The sequence below is a fragment of the Eucalyptus grandis genome, chromosome 7, assembly GCF_016545825.1.
Source record: "Eucalyptus grandis isolate ANBG69807.140 chromosome 7, ASM1654582v1, whole genome shotgun sequence".
Classification (NCBI taxonomy): Eukaryota; Viridiplantae; Streptophyta; class Magnoliopsida; order Myrtales; family Myrtaceae; genus Eucalyptus; species Eucalyptus grandis.
The window spans coordinates 23,111,638-23,133,266 of NC_052618.1; the positions used below are offsets into that span (position 1 = coordinate 23,111,638).

The window sequence follows — 21,629 nt, forward strand, 5'->3', positions numbered from 1 at the left end:
CCCTCTCATAAATCTCATTATAATCCCTTATATTTAGAGGCACTAGTTGTTTTCTAATATCAGTCCTTAATCCTTTCAGGAATCTCTTAGCCTTTTCCTCTCGATCCTCAACCAACCTAGGAGCATATCTAGACAATTCAGAAAATCTAGCCTCATACTGATCTACAGTCAACCCTTTTTGTTCTAGCTGAACAAACTCAGTAATCTTTCTATCCTTAGCACAGTCAGAGAAATGCTTCCTATTGAAAGCTCTCACAAACTCCTCCCAGCTCACATCAGTACCTGGTGGAAAGATTATATCCTTCGAAGCTCTCCACCAAAACTTCGCATTTCCCTCCAATTGGTACTCTGCTAAGACTATTTTCTCAAAGCATCGGTGCAGTCCAACAGCCGGAAAATTCGTTCCATCCCATCAATCCAATGCTCGCCTCCTCGGGACTTCCCATTCCATTAAACTTAAGTGGCTTCAGCTTCAAAAACTGCTCCACTAGTCCTTGAGTACGGCGTTCGCTCCGGCTGTTCTTTGCGCCCGCCTCTCCATCAGATTTCCAATATTGGCTAATGCTCGCAGGATATCTTCCATTCGGGGTTCAGCCCTTGCAGCGAGAGGCTTCAGCCCTCGATGGATGAGCACTTCCAGCTCGCACCATGACTTTCCTGCAATTTCCAAGCATTGCCTCAGAAAATCGAGACTCACCGCTCCACTCAAAGCAATTATCACTACCACATAAGTAACATATACATGTTACGGCACCTAAAGGTAATTCAAAGCAGACTACTAAGGATCTACGAGTGAATACCTATCACCCGTTATTCAATTATTTCATTTTAGATCCTATGGTGTGCATCATTCTATCCTCATTTCCATCTGAGGCTCCTTATCACTCCAAATAGACCATAGCTCGATACCAACAAAGGCCTGTGACACCCCTCGACGGCCCCGATCCGATTTGGGTCGCCACGGTTGCTTACCATTTACTTTCCCTATTAACATGTCACTCTGATGCCATTTCAATTGCAGCGGATCCATACAACCATGGGGGTTTACATCTTTTAGATCGGTCCCTTGCGCAATTTAAATACGGAAGCACATCCAACAACTCCCTTCCCTACATTCAGAAATCGATGCACACCTACTAAACATTTATAAGTAAAAAGCCGTACACTTTTATTCACTTAACCAGATGGACATCATTCATCGATACATCAAATTGCCATAGTCTTTCTATACTTGGCTATATTTCAAAAGATGACCGATGTCGCTTCCAATAATCGTCTACTTTAGAGTCCATCGATTAGTGTCGGCGCCCAAAAGCTCCTTCCCTTGCTATCCTCCTCCTCACGGTCACATCCAACCGTTCAAACCATCTACTAATCTGAAATGTTGGTCCCCAAAAGGGGTGAGTACAACCACTCAGCAGGTAAAGGAATCCAATAACAACTCAATGCATCATACAAATCATACATGCATTGCAGGCGTAACTTACCTTGAAGCCATGCGCATACTATCATGCATCATCATCACAAATTTCAACACATACATGTGTATCATCACTATATCATACATGTCATCATCACATTACACATGTCATCATCATGGCATCATCATCATCATCATTGTCATGCATATCATCATGCATATCATACCATGGGTGATCATCACATCACATCTCATCATCACTATCATGCATATCATCATGCATATCATACCATGGGTGATCATCATATCACATCACATAACATCATCATCATCATCATGCATATCATCATGCATATCATACCATGGGTGATCATCATCATCATCATTATCATGCATATCATCATGCATATCATACCATGGGTGATCATCATATCACATCACACAACATCATCATCATTATCATGCATATCATGCCATGAGTTGATTATCATCTTTATCTTTCAATTTTGATCACCACATCACCCATTTCTCAAATCGTCAATCTCATCATCAACCCTTCGGGCAGAAACCTCCGACAGGGCTCATCATCCCACATTTTACACTCGCATCCCATGCGAGAAAACCTCCGGGCATGTATCCAAGATACAACCGGGCATCCGGCCCCCCACATTCCGGGCATCTCGCATCCCAACTAGCATCACGAGGAACCTCCGGGCATGTATCCAAGATACAACCAGACTTCTGGCCTTTACCCTTCTAGCCAGGCATCCCGCACCCCAATCCCGGTGTCGCGAGGCATCTCGGGCATGTATCCAAGATACAACCGGACTTCCGGCCCCCACATTCCGGGCATCCCGAAACTCCTGTGGAATCTCTGGAATTACGCCACCAGGCCACCAGACAACATCCTCCGCCACAACCTCTTACTCACATACCACTTTCCACTTTTTATCATCCTTTTCATCTTATGATTTCATGGCATATGATTCACACACATGCATCATGATTCATAATCATACATGCATCAATGCCATGTAACAATGCATCATATTCATGTGCATGCATACACCCATGTCATATATCAATGCATTATAACTCAATAAAACTCTTGGCCAATAAAATAATCCACTTTTTATTTTATTATTATTTTATTATTTTATTTATTTATTTTCATAAATAAATATTATATTTAATATTTATGATTTTCCAAAATCATAATATTCAAACAATCATTAAAAAAACAATTAAAATCACAATTTCACACAAATTCATGGCCAAATTTGCATTTCACATAATTTCCCAAATTTCCACGAAATACACACAATATTCGGATAATGGCCAGATTACACAGTTTTCGAATTAATTCAATTAAAATACTCATATGACCTCCGAAAATTCCCAAATTTTACAGGGTGATAGCCAACACATTTTCGTGCATTTTTCCTGAATAACACTAAACCAAATTCTTTTTAGATTAATTTATACAACTCCATGAAGCTTCTGGAACCTCTACCGTTTCGTCCAGAACGTACATCACCGAAAAACTTAGGTTTGACCCATCAAATCTCTTTCGTTTCTTCTGAAATTTGAGTATGTTATGTAACAAGGTGTCCTTTACAAGTTTCATGAAGAGATCTAGGTTAAATAACCAAGGTATGATCCTCTTTTAAGTCCTTGAAGTCTCGGGTGTCTCGGTATACTTCAACAGAACCAAACGTCTCAAAGATCTAACCGATTCACTAGGCTATACTCATTTGTTTCTCTTCAAATTTGATTATGTTGTAGTTTAGGATGTTACCAACAACTTTCATGAAGACAACAAAGTGAGATCTCCAACAGAAATCAACATGCAACCAAGAAATCATCAAGAGGTCAGTAGGAAATTCGCAGATCTGAAGTCTCCGTGAAATAGAACTTTTGACCCCTCATATCACCATCGTTTTCCATGAAATTCGAGTATGTCATACCTCAAGATGTTAGCTTCAACTTTCATGAAGACACCGAAGCCAAAATCACACTCCAAATACACATGCAAGCTCGAATAGGAAACTGTCTACCACAAACCGAACGGAAACAGCCACATAACATGATCACATGCAACCCTTACCTCGGTTCTTCGCCCAAACCACACCTAAAATCTAACATGCAACCATCAAAACAACATGCAAGAGAAGTTATGAACCCCACTTGCCTTAAAGAAGAACACACAGCAACACACGGCGGCGTAGGACGGTCGGACTAGGCGGACGTACGGCGAACGGGCGGCGGAAACTCTCGGCTCCACCTCCTCCCTCTCGGCCTCTCCTCCGCTCAAGCTCTCTCTCGCACACTCTCTCTTGGACGGAAATGAAGAAGCAACCGGCCACTCTCTCTCCAAATCCCCCTTTTTATACTCCCCTAGGCTCATCATAGGTAATGATTGATCCACCACACCTATGGCCAATGCATGCTCTTTACTTTATGCCACTTGTCACACTAATTTTTGAATTGATTTGGGCTTGGGCTTGGGCTTAGGCCCAACCGGCCACTCCTCCTTGGGCTGGTCGAAAATCCTTCTTGGGCCCAATGGGCCGACTAGCTTGGCCCACCAAGCTCTAGGCTAATGGGTCCAAGGCCCATTTCGAATTTTATCCCTTTTTCCTTTTTTTTTTTTTTTTTGAATTCCTTTCTATAAATATTTCTAAATTCAAATTTCATCTTGGCCAAAGCCTTGGGATATTTTTAATTATTGAAATTTAAATCATATGGCCAAGCATTAACTAATTAAATTTAAATTTCCACAATCACAAGCAAAATTCATCAAATTAAAAGACAAATTGGCTAAAGCATAAGCCATAAAATTCTACCACCTAATTAAAGACATTTAACACACCTTAAGGCTTGGCTTTGAAATTCCGGGATGCCACAATTCTCCCTCCTTAGAGAATTTCGTCCTCGAAATTCAAGCACTACTCGCGCCTTCTTGAAATAAATAAGGATACTTTTCCCTCATCTGATCCTCACTTTCCCATGTGGCTTCCTCCACATCATGATGTCGCCATAACACCTTAACCAATGGGATCTTTTTGGTCCTAAGAATTTGCTCCTTTCGATCTAATATCTGCACAGGCTCTTCAATATACCTTACTTTCTCATCCATTTTGATGGCTTCATGATCGAGTATGTGACCGGGATCGGGTTGACACTTCCTCTAAAGTTAAGGATGCAAGCTCTTAACATATCTTAATTTATCTCAACACCATAAACATTTTTAAAACAATACCCACATCTGAAATTTCTTTTGAACGCTTGAAAATCTTCCTTTATGAAATCCAACAATACAAACCGAGGTTTTCAAAAGCAATCAACAACAACAGCAAGCTTTGAAATCATATGTCATTTCCATGTCAAAACGTTTTCAAATCCCCAATGTGGAAAATCCTTTGAGTTCTCGAAAATTCCACCTCATGATATCAAATAATGCGAAATAGGAATTTCAAAGACACAGAGGCATAACAATGATAGTATTTGAAAATAGGTAAATCTCATATCGTTGAAACCAATTCACAAAATCAAAGCATGATACCAATTTCATAAAATTCATGATCACGTTTAAATTTCAAATGTCTTTCGGAATTTACATGTAAAGTCTTAAGTCGCACTTGCACCACGGCGCGAAATAAAATACTTTATCAAAACCCTTAGTAAATTTAAATTGGTACGTTGGCAAAATTCCAATCTCAATCCCAACTCCAATGGGTTGGAATGTTTTCTATAAAAAGTTCAGAAATCCTTGAAATAGAAAACATTTCTTAAAACATTTGGGCACGGCATCACAGTACTCATAAATTTTGATGAGATTCAAAAGATTTTCTAAAATAGTTCACAATCAAAATCTGCTTTTCGATTGAAGTTCAAAACTTGGAATGTGCAGGTGATAATTTTCTCCAAAACCATAAGCATTTCTTGAAGTATTGAAAATCATAGTTCGGCAAGTCGATAATATTGGTCCAAGATGTTTGAAACCAAAAACTTTGAAATACCAAAATCCTAAGCCTTTCTTGAAATACTGAAATCAACGCATCGGCGAGTCATCAAACTCAGTCCCAACCTTAAGATTTTCAAAGTAGTTTACGTGCAAAATCTTAGAGCTTTGAAAACATCCAAACTCAAGTATTTCCAATTCTAACTGCACTACATCAGACAACAATGGCATTGCATTATATAGGTTAGTAGACTTTCACTTGCTGGCATGTTAAACACTAGGAAACGTGTTTAGCTACATCCACCTTCATGCCATTCCACCAAAACTGTTGGCGTAATTTCTATACCTTTGTCGCCACCAATTCAAGCCTAGAACCATCAAAATCAACACCACCAATAACTCATTTGGTTCAATCCAGCAAAGACATTCACTATGCATTCACCGCAACATAGATTCAAGCCTAAAATATAGCATCATTCCTTCAATTCAAATATCTATAGTCCACCAAGACTTATTTAATTCAAAAATCGACAATCCACCAAAATAATACTTGTCTAGTTTCCACCGAATATATCTCAGATCTCATCCTAAATGATCATCACTTAGACTAATCACTCCTCAAGTCCACAATTTGAACTTCCACCAATTCACCTTGGAAAGACTATAACCACAAATGATCATGTTCACTAATTCCACCAAATCCTTTCAAACCGAGATCATCACCTAAAATTAAAAGTTGACCATCATCAATTAAACCTATTATTCCGACATATAAACCTCAAATAATTTCATGTCTCATATGACCACTCAAACTCATGACTTCCAAGATCAATTTATACATACTAAATACCTCCATGTAACGCATCAAGACTTCCAATGAAATCCTCAAATAGGAAATCACTACTTAGCTCAAATGATCATAACTTAATCCTTAACTGATATCTTGATCTCAAATCAACTTTTAGAAAAGACCGAAATTCCTTGCAGTTGGTCAAATAGGTCATCAATTACATAATTCAATTGCCTATTATCAAAGCACAACCGCATCAAACATCCTTCTTTCTCACAACAAGAGTTCTACAAGCTTAACCATGCTTCCGCTACGCCACTCTAATAGACTTATCCCAGAAACATTACCTTTCCAGTTCAGATCATAGTTCGGTTCACTCCTGCCCCCTTTTGCCATTCTAGAAGCCTACCAGGAGCCGCTCCTTGTTCAGGTCCTCTGACCTCGGCGTCCACTCCTCGCTCTCATCAAACCGGGACGTTACAGGTACACCAGCTTTCGCTTGGTTCGAACCCAAAGTACACATCTACTGAAAGGTCTCGTTTCAATAGGGATTAACTTACAGAGATATTATCCGCTTTGGCTTATTCCATTCTTAGCCTCACGGTTTTGTCCTTAGCGCACGAGTAAGTACTATCTCAGGAGATCATTCATCGTAGTCCATTGCTTACGGAGCTAGTTCATTCTTATAATGACATCAAAGTCATACATAACTATCACTATCAAGTCCATTTCCAGATCTCATTCCCCTAGGGTTATCTCACTCATCTCACATGCCAACGTAGATAACGGCATAACTTTCAACGATGTAGAAATACGAAGAGGCATATCTAGAGATTTGTTCCTACTCCTCACAATCATCTATATTTTCGGACACAAATGAATGCATGCCACTTATATCAAATAACACATGCCTTCTTATCCCTATATCGAAATCATACCTGAGATAACACTTTTGGAAGCTCCTGCTTCCTCTTGAGTGACTGCATACACCCTTCCTTGTGGTGGCGTCTCGTGGGTTCCTTAGTAAATTTGGTCCACTAGTACTTTGTTGTACCTGTCGCACCGAGCTAACATTCGATTGCAACCTCTTTTGTGGACAATCTTTCTTAAAGTGACCTCTCTGCCCACAGCCAAAACATTTCAATCGATCATTACAGGGTCCTGGTCCATGTTGTCTATCACATCTCTAGCAAATATTACCCTGGTAGGGTACTCTTCCTAAAATCGGGCCACTTCTGACCTTTCTAGAATTCCCAAAATTATTCCTCTTCTTAGATTCCCAGGTCTGACCTTGATCAGGATAAGGTCTCTTACCCCTTCGAACATCACTAAAGGTCATCTGCCTCTTAGATTCTGATTGCTCTCTCACTAACTCTTGCTCCACCAACTGTGCCCTCTCATAAATCTCATTATAATCCCTTATATTTAGAGGCACTAGTTGTTTTCTAATATCAGTCCTTAATCCTTTCAGGAATCTCTTAGCCTTTTCCTCTCGATCCTCAACCAACCTAGGAGCATATCTAGACAATTCAGAAAATCTAGCCTCATGCGATCTACGGTCAACCCTTTTTGTTCTAGCTGAACAAACTCGGTAATCTTTCTATCCTTAGCACAGTCAGAGAAATGCTTCCTATTGAAAGCTCTCACAAACTCCTCCCAGCTCACATCAGTACCTGGTGGAAAGATTATATCCTTCGAAGCTCTCCACCAAAACTTCGCATTTCCCTCCAATTGGTACTCTGCTAAGACTATTTTCTCAGCATCGGTGCAGTCCAACAGCCGGAAAATTCGTTCCATCCCATCAATCCAATGCTCGCCTCCTCGGGACTTCCCATTCCATTAAACTTAAGTGGCTTCAGCTTCAAAAACTGCTCCACTAGTCCTTGAGTACGGCGTTCGCTCCGGCTGTTCTTTGCGCCCGCCTCTCCATCAGATTTCCAATATTGGCTAATGCTCGCAGGATATCTTCCATTCGGGGTTCAGCCCTTGCAGCAGAGGCTTCAGCCCTCGATGGATGAGCACTTCCAGCTCGCACCATGACTTTCCTGCAATTTCCAAGCATTGCCTCAGGAAAAATCTGAGACTCACTGCCTCCACTCAAAGCAATTATCACTACCACATAAGTAACATATACATGTTACGGCACCTAAAGGTAATTCAAATAGACTACTAAGGATCTACGAGTGAATACCTATCACCCGTTATTCAATTATTTCATTTTAGATCCTATGGTGTGCATCATTCTATCCTCATTTCCATCTGAGGCTCCTTATCACTCCAAATAGACCATAGCTCTGATACCAACAAAGGTGTGACACCCCTCGACGGCCCCCGATCCGATTTGGGTCGCCACAGTTTGCTTACCATTTACTTTCCCTATTAACATGTCACTCTGATGCCATTTCAATTGCAGCGGATCCATACAACCATGGGGGTTTACATCTTTTAGATCGGTCCCTTGCGCAATTTAAATACGGAAGCACATCCAACAACTCCCTTCCCTACATTCGAAATCGATGCACACCTACTAAACATTTATAAGTAAAAGCCGTACACTTTTATTCACTTAACCCAGATGGACATCATTCATCGATACATCAAATTGCCATAGTCTTTCTATACTTGGCTATATTTCAAAAGATGACCGATGTCGCTTCCAATAATCGTCTACTTTAGAGTCCATCGATTAGTGTCGGCGCCAAAAGCTCCTTCCCTTGCTATCCTCCTCCTCACGGTCACATCCAACCGTTCAAACCATCTACTAATCTGAAATGTTGGTCCCCAAAAGGGGTGAGTACAACCACTCACAGGTAAAGGAATCCAATAACAACTCAATGCATCATACAAATCATACATGCATTGCAGGCGTAACTTACCTTGAAGCCATGCGCATACTATCATGCATCATCATCACAAATTTCAACACATACATGTGTATCATCACTATATCATACATGTCATCATCACATTACACATGTCATCATCATGGCATCATCATCATCATCATTGTCATGCATATCATCATGCATATCATACCATGGGTGATCATCACATCACATCTCATCATCACTATCATGCATATCATCATGCATATCATACCATGGGTGATCATCATATCACATCACATAACATCATCATCATCATCATGCATATCATCATGCATATCATACCATGGGTGATCATCATCATCATCATTATCATGCATATCATCATGCATATCATACCATGGGTGATCATCATATCACATCACACAACATCATCATCATTATCATGCATATCATGCCATGAGTTGATTATCATCTTTATCTTTCAATTTTGATCACCACATCACCCATTTCTCAAATCGTCAATCTCATCATCAACCCTTCGGGCAGAAACCTCCGACGGGGCTCATCATCCACATTTTACACTCGCATCCCATGCGAGAAAAACCTCCGGGCATGTATCCAAGATACAACCGGGCATCCGCCCCCCCACATTCCGGGCATCTCGCATCCCAACTAGCATCACGAGGAACCTCCGGGCATGTATCCAAGATACAACCAGACTTCTGGCCTTTACCCTTCTAGCCAGGCATCCCGCACCCCAATCCTGGTGTCGCGAGGCATCTCCGGGCATGTATCCAAGATACAACCGGACTTCCGGCCCCCCACATTCCGGGCATCCTGAAACTCCCAGGGAATCTCTGGAATTACGCCACCAGGCCACCAGACAACATCCTCCGCCACAACCTCTTACTCACATACCACTTTCCACTTTTTATCATCCTTTTCATCTTATGATTTCATGGCATATGATTCACACACATGCATCATGATTCATAATCATACATGCATCAATGCCAATTGTAACAATGCATCATATTCATGTGCATGCATACACCCATGTCATATATCAATGCATTATAACTCAATAAAACTCTTGGCCAATAAAATAATCCACTTTTTATTTTATTATTATTTTATTATTTTATTTATTTATTTTCATAAATAAATATTATATTTAATATTTATGATTTTCCAAAAATCATAATATTCAAACAATCATTAAAAAAACAATTAAAATCACAATTTCACACAAATTCATGGCCAAATTTGCATTTCACATAATTTCCCAAATTTCCACGAAATACACACAATATTCGGATAATGGCCAGATTACACAGTTTTCGAATTAATTCAATTAAAATACTCATATGACCTCCGAAAATTCCCAAATTTTACAGGGTGATAGCCAACACATTTTCGTGCATTTTTCCTGAATAACACTAAACCAAATTCTTTTTAGATTAATTTATACAACTCCATGAAGCTTCTGGAACCTCTACCGTTTCGTCCAGAACGTACATCACCGAAAAACTTAGGTTTGACCCATCAAATCTCTTTCGTTTCTTCTGAAATTTGAGTATGTTATGTAACAAGGTGTCCTTTACAAGTTTCATGAAGAGATCTAGGTTAAATAACCAAGGTATGATCCTCTTTTAAGTCCTTGAAGTCTCGGGTGTCTCGGTATACTTCAACAGAACCAAACGTCTCAAAGATCTAACCGATTCACTAGGCTATACTCATTTGTTTCTCTTCAAATTTGATTATGTTGTAGTTTAGGATGTTACCAACAACTTTCATGAAGACAACAAAGTGAGATCTCCAACAGAAATCAACATGCAACCAAGAAATCATCAAGAGGTCAGTAGGAAATTCGCAGATCTGAAGTCTCCGTGAAATAGAACTTTTGACCCCTCATATCACCATCGTTTTCCATGAAATTCGAGTATGTCATACCTCAAGATGTTAGCTTCAACTTTCATGAAGACACCGAAGCCAAAATCACACTCCAAATACACATGCAAGCTCGAATAGGAAACTGTCTACCACAAACCGAACGGAAACAGCCACATAACATGATCACATGCAACCCTTACCTCGGTTCTTCGCCCAAACCACACCTAAAATCTAACATGCAACCATCAAAACAACATGCAAGAGAAGTTATGAACCCCCACTTGCCTTAAAGAAGAACACACAGCAACACACGGCGGCGTAGGACGGTCGGACTAGGCGGACGTAGACGGCGAACGGGCGGCGGAAACTCTCGGCTCCACCTCCTCCCTCTCGGCCTCTCCTCCGCTCAAGCTCTCTCTCGCACACTCTCTCTTGGACGGAAATGAAGAAGCAACCGGCCACTCTCTCTCCAAATCCCCCTTTTTATACTCCCCTAGGCTCATCATAGGTAATGATTGATCCACCACACCTATGGCCAATGCATGCTCTTTACTTTATGCCACTTGTCACACTAATTTTTGAATTGATTTGGGCTTGGGCTTGGGCTTAGGCCCAACCGGCCACTCCTCCTTGGGCTGGTCGAAAATCCTTCTTGGGCCCAATGGGCCGACTAGCTTGGCCCACCAAGCTCTAGGCTAATGGGTCCAAGGCCCATTTCAAATTTTATCCCTTTTTCCCTTTTTTTTTTTTTTTTTTGAATTCCTTTCTATAAATATTTCTAAATTCAAATTTCATCTTGGCCAAAGCCTTGGGATATTTTTAATTATTGAAATTTAAATCATATGGCCAAGCATTAACTAATTAAATTTAAATTTCCACAATCACAAGCAAAATTCATCAAATTAAAAGACAAATTGGCTAAAGCATAAGCCATAAAATTCTACCACCTAATTAAAGACATTTAACACACCTTAAGGCTTGGCTTTGAAATTCCGGGATGCCACAATTCTCCCCTCCTTAGAGAATTTCGTCCTCGAAATTCAAGCACTACTCGCGCCTTCTTGAAATAAATAAGGATACTTTTCCCTCATCTGATCCTCACTTTCCCATGTGGCTTCCTCCACATCATGATGTCGCCATAACACCTTAACCAATGGGATCTTTTTGGTCCTAAGAATTTGCTCCTTTCGATCTAATATCTGCACAGGCTCTTCAATATACCTTACTTTCTCATCCATTTTGATGGCTTCATGATCGAGTATGTGACCGGGATCGGGTTGACACTTCCTCTAAAGTTAAGGATGCAAGCTCTTAACATATCTTAATTTATCTCAACACCATAAACATTTTTAAAACAATACCCACATCTGAAATTTCTTTTGAACGCTTGAAAATCTTCCTTTATGAAATCCAACAATACAAACTGAGGTTTTCAAAAGCAATCAACAACAACAGCAAGCTTTGAAATCATATGTCATTTCCATGTCAAAACGTTTTCAAATCCCCAATGTGGAAAATCCTTTGAGTTCTCGAAAATTCCACCTCATGATATCAAATAATGCGAAATAGGAATTTCAAAGACACAGAGGCATAACAATGATAGTATTTGAAAATAGGTAAATCTCATATCGTTGAAACCAATTCACAAAATCAAAGCATGATACCAATTTCATAAAATTCATGATCACGTTTAAATTTCAAATGTCTTTCGGAATTTACATGTAAAGTCTTAAGTCGCACTTGCACCACGGCGCGAAATAAAATACTTTATCAAAACCCTTAGTAAATTTAAATTGGTACGTTGGCAAAATTCCAATCTCAATCCCAACTCCAATGGGTTGGAATGTTTTCTATAAAAAGTTCAGAAATCCTTGAAATAGAAAACATTTCTTAAAACATTTGGGCACGGCATCACAGTACTCATAAATTTTGATGAGATTCAAAAGATTTTCTAAAATAGTTCACAATCAAAATCTGCTTTTCGATTGAAGTTCAAAACTTGGAATGTGCAGGTGATAATTTTCTCCAGAAACCATAAGCATTTCTTGAAGTATTGAAAATCATAGTTCGGCAAGTCGATAATATTGGTCCAAGATGTTTGAAACCAAAAACTTTGAAATACCAAAATCCTAAGCCTTTCTTGAAATACTGAAATCAACGCATCGGCGAGTCATCAAACTCAGTCCCAACCTTAAGATTTTCAAAGTAGTTTACGTGCAAAATCTTAGAGCTTTGAAAACATCCAAACTCAAGTATTTCCAATTCTAACTGCACTACATCAGACAACAATGGCATTGCATTATATAGGTTAGTAGACTTTCACTTGCTGGCATGTTAAACACTAGGAAACGTGTTTAGCTACATCCACCTTCATGCCATTCCACCAAAACTGTTGGCGTAATTTCTATACCTTTGTCGCCACCAATTCAAGCCTAGAACCATCAAAATCAACACCACCAATAACTCATTTGGTTCAATCCAGCAAAGACATTCACTATGCATTCACCGCAACATAGATTCAAGCCTAAAATATAGCATCATTCCTTCAATTCAAATATCTATAGTCCACCAAGACTTATTTAATTCAAAAATCGACAATCCACCAAAATAATACTTGTCTAGTTTCCACCGAATATATCTCAGATCTCATCCTAAATGATCATCACTTAGACTAATCACTCCTCAAGTCCACAATTTGAACTTCCACCAATTCACCTTGGAAAGACTATAACCACAAATGATCATGTTCACTAATTCCACCAAATCCTTTCAAACTGAGATCATCACCTAAAATTAAAAGTTGACCATCATCAATTAAACCTATTATTCCGACATATAAACCTCAAATAATTTCATGTCTCATATGACCACTCAAACTCATGACTTCCAAGATCAATTTATACATACTAAATACCTCCATGTAACGCATCAAGACTTCCAATGAAATCCTCAAATAGGAAATCACTACTTAGCTCAAATGATCATAACTTAATCCTTAACTGATATCTTGATCTCAAATCAACTTTTAGAAAAGACCGAAATTCCTTGCAGTTGGTCAAATAGGTCATCAATTACATAATTCAATTGCCTATTATCAAAGCACAACTGCATCAAACATCCTTCTTTCTCACAACAAGAGTTCTACAAGCTTAACCATGCTTCCGCTACGCCACTCTAATAGACTTATCCCAGAAACATTACCTTTCCAGTTCAGATCATAGTTCGGTTCACTCCGCCCCTTTTGCCATTCTAGAAGCCTACCAGGAGCCGCTCCTTGTTCAGGTCCTCTGACCTCGGCGTCCACTCCTCGCTCTCATCAAACCGGGACGTTACGGGTACACCAGCTTTCGCTTGGTTCGAACCCAAAGTACACATCTACCGAAAGGTCTCGTTTCAATAGGGATTAACTTACAGAGATATTATCCGCTTTGGCTTATTCCATTCTTAGCCTCACGGTTTTGTCCTTAGCGCACGAGTAAGTACTATCTCAGGAGATCATTCATCGTAGTCCATTGCTTACGGAGCTAGTTCATTCTTATAATGACATCAAAGTCATACATAACTATCACTATCAAGTCCATTTCCAGATCTCATTCCCCTAGGGTTATCTCACTCATCTCACATGCCAACGTAGATAACGGCATAACTTTCAACGATGTAGAAATACGAAGAGGCATATCTAGAGATTTGTTCCTACTCCTCACAATCATCTATATTTTCGGACACAAATGAATGCATGCCACTTATATCAAATAACACATGCCTTCTTATCCCTATATCGAAATCATACCTGAGATAACACTTTTGGAAGCTCCTGCTTCCTCTTGAGTGACTGCATACACCCTTCCTTGTGGTGGCAGTCTCTGTGGGTTCCTTAGTAAATTTGGTCCACTAGTACTTTGTTGTACCTGTCGCACCGAGCTAACATTCGATTGCAACCTCTTTTGTGGACAATCTTTCTTAAAGTGACCTCTCTGCCCACAGCCAAAACATTTCAATCGATCATTACAGGGTCCTGGTCCATGTTGTCTATCACATCTCTAGCAAATATTACCCTGGTAGGGTACTCTTCCTAAAATCGGGCCACTTCTGACCTTTCTAGAATTCCCAAAATTATTCCTCTTCTTAGATTCCTGTGTCGACCTTGATCAGATAAGGTCTCTTACCCCTTCGAACATCACTAAAGGTCATCTCGCCTCTTAGATTTCGATTGCTCTCTCACTAACTCTTGCTCCACCAACTGTGCCCTCTCATAAATCTCATTATAATCCCTTATATTTAGAGGCACTAGTTGTTTTCTAATATCAGTCCTTAATCCTTTCAGAATCTCTTAGCCTTTTCCTCTCGATCCTCAACCAACCTAGGAGCATATCTAGACAATTCAGAAAATCTAGCCTCATACCGATCTCTGAGTCAACCCTTTTTGTTCTAGCTGAACAAACTCAGTAATCTTTCTATCCTTAGCACAGTCAGAGAAATGCTTCCTATTGAAAGCTCTCACAAACTCCTCCCAGCTCACATCAGTACCTGGTGGAAAGATTATATCCTTCGAAGCTCTCCACCAAAACTTCGCATTTCCCTCCAATTGGTACTCTGCTAAGACTATTTTCTCAAAGCATCGGTGCAGTCCAACAGCCGGAAAATTCGTTCCATCCCATCAATCCAATGCTCGCCTCCTCGGGACTTCCCATTCCATTAAACTTAAGTGGCTTTCAGCTTCAAAACTGCTCCACTAGTCCTTGAGTACGGCGTTCGTTCCCGGGCCGGTTGTTGCTTTGCGCCTTGCCTCTCCATCAGATTTCCAATATTGGCTAATGCTGCAGGATATCTTCCATTCGGGGTTCAGCCCTTGCAGCGAGGCTTCAGCCCTCGATGGATGAGCACTTCCAGCTCGCACCATGACTTTCCTGCAATTTCCAAGCATTGCCTCAGGAAAAATCTGAGACTCACTGCCTCCACTCAAAGCAATTATCACTACCACATAAGTAACATATACATGTTACTGGCACCTAAAGGTAATTCAAAGCAGACTACTAAGGATCTACGAGTGAATACCTATCACCCGTTATTCAATTATTTCATTTTAGATCCTATGGTGTGCATCATTCTATCCTCATTTCCATCTGAGGCTCCTTATCACTCCAAATAGACCATAGCTCTGATACCAACAAAGGCTGTGACACCCCTCGACGGCCCCCGATCCGATTTGGGTCGCCACAGTTTGCTTACCATTTACTTTCCCTATTAACATGTCACTCTGATGCCATTTCAATTGCAGCGGATCCATACAACCATGGGGGTTTACATCTTTTAGATCGGTCCCTTGCGCAATTTAAATACGGAAGCACATCCAACAACTCCCTTCCCTACATTCGAAATCGATGCACACCTACTAAACATTTATAAGTAAAAGCCGTACACTTTTATTCACTTAACCAGATGGACATCATTCATCGATACATCAAATTGCCATAGTCTTTCTATACTTGGCTATATTTCAAAAGATGACCGATGTCGCTTCCAATAATCGTCTACTTTAGAGTCCATCGATTAGTGTCGGCGCCCAAAAGCTCCTTCCCTTGCTATCCTCCTCCTCACGGTCACATCCAACCGTTCAAACCATCTACTAATCTGAAATGTTGGTCCCCAAAAGGGGTGAGTACAACCACTCATACATCGCAGGTAAAGGAATCCAATAACAACTCAATGCATCATACAAATCATACATGCATTGCGGCGTAACTTACCTTGAAGCCATGCGCATACTATCATGCATCATCATCACAAATTTCAACACATACATGTGTATCATCACTATATCATACATGTCATCATCACATTACACATGTCATCATCATGGCATCATCATCATCATCATTGTCATGCATATCATCATGCATATCATACCATGGGTGATCATCACATCACATCTCATCATCACTATCATGCATATCATCATGCATATCATACCATGGGTGATCATCATATCACATCACATAACATCATCATCATCATCATGCATATCATCATGCATATCATACCATGGGTGATCATCATCATCATCATTATCATGCATATCATCATGCATATCATACCATGGGTGATCATCATATCACATCACACAACATCATCATCATTATCATGCATATCATGCCATGAGTTGATTATCATCTTTATCTTTCAATTTTGATCACCACATCACCCATTTCTCAAATCGTCAATCTCATCATCAACCCTTCGGGCAGAAACCTCCGACGGGCTCATCATCCCACATTTTACACTCGCATCCCATGCGAGAAAACCTCCGGCATGTATCCAAGATACAACCGGGCATCCGGCCCCCCACATTCCGGGCATCTCGCATCCCAACTAGCATCACGAGGAACCTCCGGGCATGTATCCAAGATACAACCAGACTTCTGGCCTTTACCCTTCTAGCCAGGCATCCCGCACCCCAATCCTGGTGTCGCGAGGCATCTCCGGGCATGTATCCAAGATACAACCGGACTTCCGGCCCCCACATTCCGGGCATCCTGAAACTCCTGTGGAATCTCTGGAATTACGCCACCAGGCCACCAGACAACATCCTCCGCCACAACCTCTTACTCACATACCACTTTCCACTTTTTATCATCCTTTTCATCTTATGATTTCATGGCATATGATTCACACACATGCATCATGATTCATAATCATACATGCATCAATGCCATGTAACAATGCATCATATTCATGTGCATGCATACACCCATGTCATATATCAATGCATTATAACTCAATAAAACTCTTGGCCAATAAAATAATCCACTTTTTATTTTATTATTATTTTATTATTTTATTTATTTATTTTCATAAATAAATATTATATTTAATATTTATGATTTTCCAAAAATCATAATATTCAAACAATCATTAAAAAAACAATTAAAATCACAATTTCACACAAATTCATGGCCAAATTTGCATTTCACATAATTTCCCAAATTTCCACGAAATACACACAATATTCGGATAATGGCCAGATTACACAGTTTTCGAATTAATTCAATTAAAATACTCATATGACCTCCGAAAATTCCCAAATTTTACAGGGTGATAGCCAACACATTTTCGTGCATTTTTCCTGAATAACACTAAACCAAATTCTTTTTAGATTAATTTATACAACTCCATGAAGCTTCTGGAACCTCTACCGTTTCGTCCAGAACGTACATCACCGAAAAACTTAGGTTTGACCCATCAAATCTCTTTCGTTTCTTCTGAAATTTGAGTATGTTATGTAACAAGGTGTCCTTTACAAGTTTCATGAAGAGATCTAGGTTAAATAACCAAGGTATGATCCTCTTTTAAGTCCTTGAAGTCTCGGGTGTCTCGGTATACTTCAACAGAACCAAACGTCTCAAAGATCTAACCGATTCACTAGGCTATACTCATTTGTTTCTCTTCAAATTTGATTATGTTGTATTTTAGGATGTTACCAACAACTTTCATGAAGACAACAAAGTGAGATCTCCAACAGAAATCAACATGCAACCAAGAAATCATCAAGAGGTCAGTAGGAAATTCGCAGATCTGAAGTCTCCGTGAAATAGAACTTTTGACCCCTCATATCACCATCGTTTTCCATGAAATTCGAGTATGTCATACCTCAAGATGTTAGCTTCAACTTTCATGAAGACACCGAAGCCAAAATCACACTCCAAATACACATGCAAGCTCGAATAGGAAACTGTCTACCACAAACCGAACGGAAACAGCCACATAACATGATCACATGCAACCCTTACCTCGGTTCTTCGCCCAAACCACACCTAAAATCTAACATGCAACCATCAAAACAACATGCAAGAGAAGTTATGAACCCCCACTTGCCTTAAAGAAGAACACACAGCAACACACGGCGGCGTAGGACGGTCGGACTAGGCGGACGTACGGCGAACGGGCGGCGGAAACTCTCGGCTCCACCTCCTCCTCTCGGCCTCTCCTCCGCTCAAGCTCTCTCTCGCACACTCTCTCTTGGACGGAAATGAAGAAGCAACCGGCCACTCTCTCTCCAAATCCCCCTTTTTATACTCCCTAGGCTCATCATAGGTAATGATTGATCCACCACACCTATGGCCAATGCATGCTCTTTACTTTATGCCACTTGTCACACTAATTTTTGAATTGATTTGGGCTTGGGCTTGGGCTTAGGCCCAACCGGCCACTCCTCCTTGGGCTGGTCGAAAATCCTTCTTGGGCCCAATGGGCCGACTAGCTTGGCCCACCAAGCTCTAGGCTAATGGGTCCAAGGCCCATTTCGAATTTTATCCCTTTTTCCCTTTTTTTTTTTTTGAATTCCTTTCTATAAATATTTCTAAATTCAAATTTCATCTTGGCCAAAGCCTTGGGATATTTTTAATTATTGAAATTTAAATCATATGGCCAAGCATTAACTAATTAAATTTAAATTTCCACAATCACAAGCAAAATTCATCAAATTAAAAGACAAATTGGCTAAAGCATAAGCCATAAAATTCTACCACCTAATTAAAGACATTTAACACACCTTAAGGCTTGGCTTTGAAATTCCGGGATGGCACACGGATGCCTTACCGGATCTGGAATTAATTTCCGCTCTCCTATGGCACATTTGGAAAGCTAGGAATACTTTCATCTTTCGCCAGCAGCTACCAAATGCCGAATTTGTGGTGCAAGAGGCCCTCGCATCTGCCAGATACAACCGATCTTTCAATGATACTCGGAAGAAAAGCGATTCACCACAGTCAGCAACAGATCTACGATGGATTCCACCGGATCAAGGAGTAATCAAGATAAATATCGACGCGGCTTACCAACCTCTTGACATCGAAGCTTTCGTTGCTTGTGTGTGCAGAAATTCTTCAGGCCTATTAATCGATGGATTTGCGAAATCTGTCTCTACATCTTCGGCCCTGCAAACAGAGGTGATAGCGTTGAATCTCACACTGAAATTCGTGATACATAAAGGATTGGAGATGGATCGAATAGACCTAGAATCGGACTGCTTAACACTGGTGAATGCCATCCGTAATCCGACTCTGACGCCATGGGAGCTTTGTTGCCTCTTCGACGAAAATGCAGACCTTCTCCTTCGATGCCCTAATCTTAGGGTTTCCCATTGCAAAAGGGAGTCAAATGTTGTAGCGGACCGGGCTGCGAAAGCCCATGGAGCTAACCTGCTATCTACCAACTGGGTTCTTTTTCCACCTTCGTTTTTGCGAGATCTTTTGTATGCTGACTATATGCATGATGTAATTTCTACAGCTTAATATATTAGTTACTTTTTTGACCAAAAAAAAAAAATCCTCGCAAAAATTGACCTCGTTGTCCCCGTTGTTTAATGTCACATCATTCTTATATAGGGTTTTCGATAAGATGGCACTGAGAATCCAATTTCTTTGTACCATCACTTGTGTAATATACTTGTTGACTTTAATTAGTTCGATCACACATATCGAGCTGATAATGATTTTGAAAATGGGTTTCAATAGTCTTAACAATAATTAAATATGAGATTTAATTGAAGTATGTTCTATTCAATCAAAGTAAAATTATTGGGTTAGAATCTGTAGAACTATATGGAGTAATTACTGTTCTTCTTTTTTTCTTTTTCTTTTTTGATCTTTTCGTAAATCGATTTGGGCGAGTGGCGATGGGTTGCGTGGTAGGGTGGGGGGAAGGAATTTCCTCCTTGCTTTTGGGGTGCGGTAGTGTGTTGGAATAGAAGATTGGAGAAGGGAATATTCGCATGCTCTTTTGGAAGGTGTAATGTAGAAAGGATATACACGAAATCAAGAAAAAGTCAAATCATGTCATCGTGGATTCCACCTCGTTTATGATCTCATGTCGCGTCTGTTCAATGCATCCATTTTTCGGATTTAGGCTGGGTATATAGTGAAATAAATTCAACGATAATTCTTACGACTCCACATAATAAGTTCGTCAATTATTTTATCCGTACTTTTATGATATTGATTTTTTTGTCTCTATTCTCATAATAGTGACCGCCTCACATTCACATCTCAAACATTATAAAATTTTGAAAAAACTAAATTTTTTCGTCAAACGATTATTGTCACTAAGATGTCTCTAGATAGTGTGGCACAAGTCTTTCGAAAGTCTAGTCACGACCCCACGTTTATCACAACCTCAACTACTGTGGCAGATTTCGACGAAAACCCAAAAAACTAGCGTGGTGAAGATTTTGATCAATATGAAATTATTGTATTGACTTCACTGAAAATGCATTTGTGGAGTCGCCTCAAGAGAAGACGACGCTCGGGAGATGGCCACAAGAGGATGATGTCTTTTTCCAATTGCATCCTACCACCTTAGCATGTTGGCACTCGATACCAACTAATTTTCTTTTTTCCTCTCCCGATTAATATAATCAGAAAATATCTTTTAAAAATAATCATTTATACCATTTAAAATAAACGACCAATAATTTCTTTTTCTTTTTATAGGTGATAAAAATATTCATCATTCATTATTTTTTGTAATTAACACCGAGCAATTAATTTCGTGAAATTTTTCTTTCTAAATCATTCATTTTTCACGGAATAAACCGAGCCAATCCCCTCATTAATTTTGAGGAAAATTGTAGGGAGAGATCACCTAATTTCTTGGCGACAGGAACCTTTATTAAAAAAAAGTGTTTTGTCCCATGTTCAATCTTTTTCTAAGTTCAACATCAATATCATGCGTTCAGTC

The 21,629-nt window shown here is 39.8% G+C and overlaps 1 protein-coding gene across 2 annotated transcripts in view; it reads right to left on the reverse strand.

The window, feature by feature from the left end:
- The window catches only part of LOC120295636, a 31,364-nt gene extending 11,224 nt beyond the window's left edge, over window positions 1–20,140 (reverse strand). For both annotated transcript variants that reach the window (XM_039316922.1, XM_039316921.1), the window contains exons 1-2: window positions 19,734–20,140; window positions 19,491–19,604 (exon numbers count right to left, since the gene is read on the reverse strand). In XM_039316922.1, coding sequence (XP_039172856.1) covers window positions 19,491–19,604; window positions 19,734–19,941 — 322 coding nt within the window. In that variant the 5' untranslated portion in view covers window positions 19,942–20,140. The remainder of the gene's footprint in view (window positions 1–19,490; window positions 19,605–19,733) is intronic.
- Window positions 20,141–21,629: the final 1,489 nt, after the last annotated feature.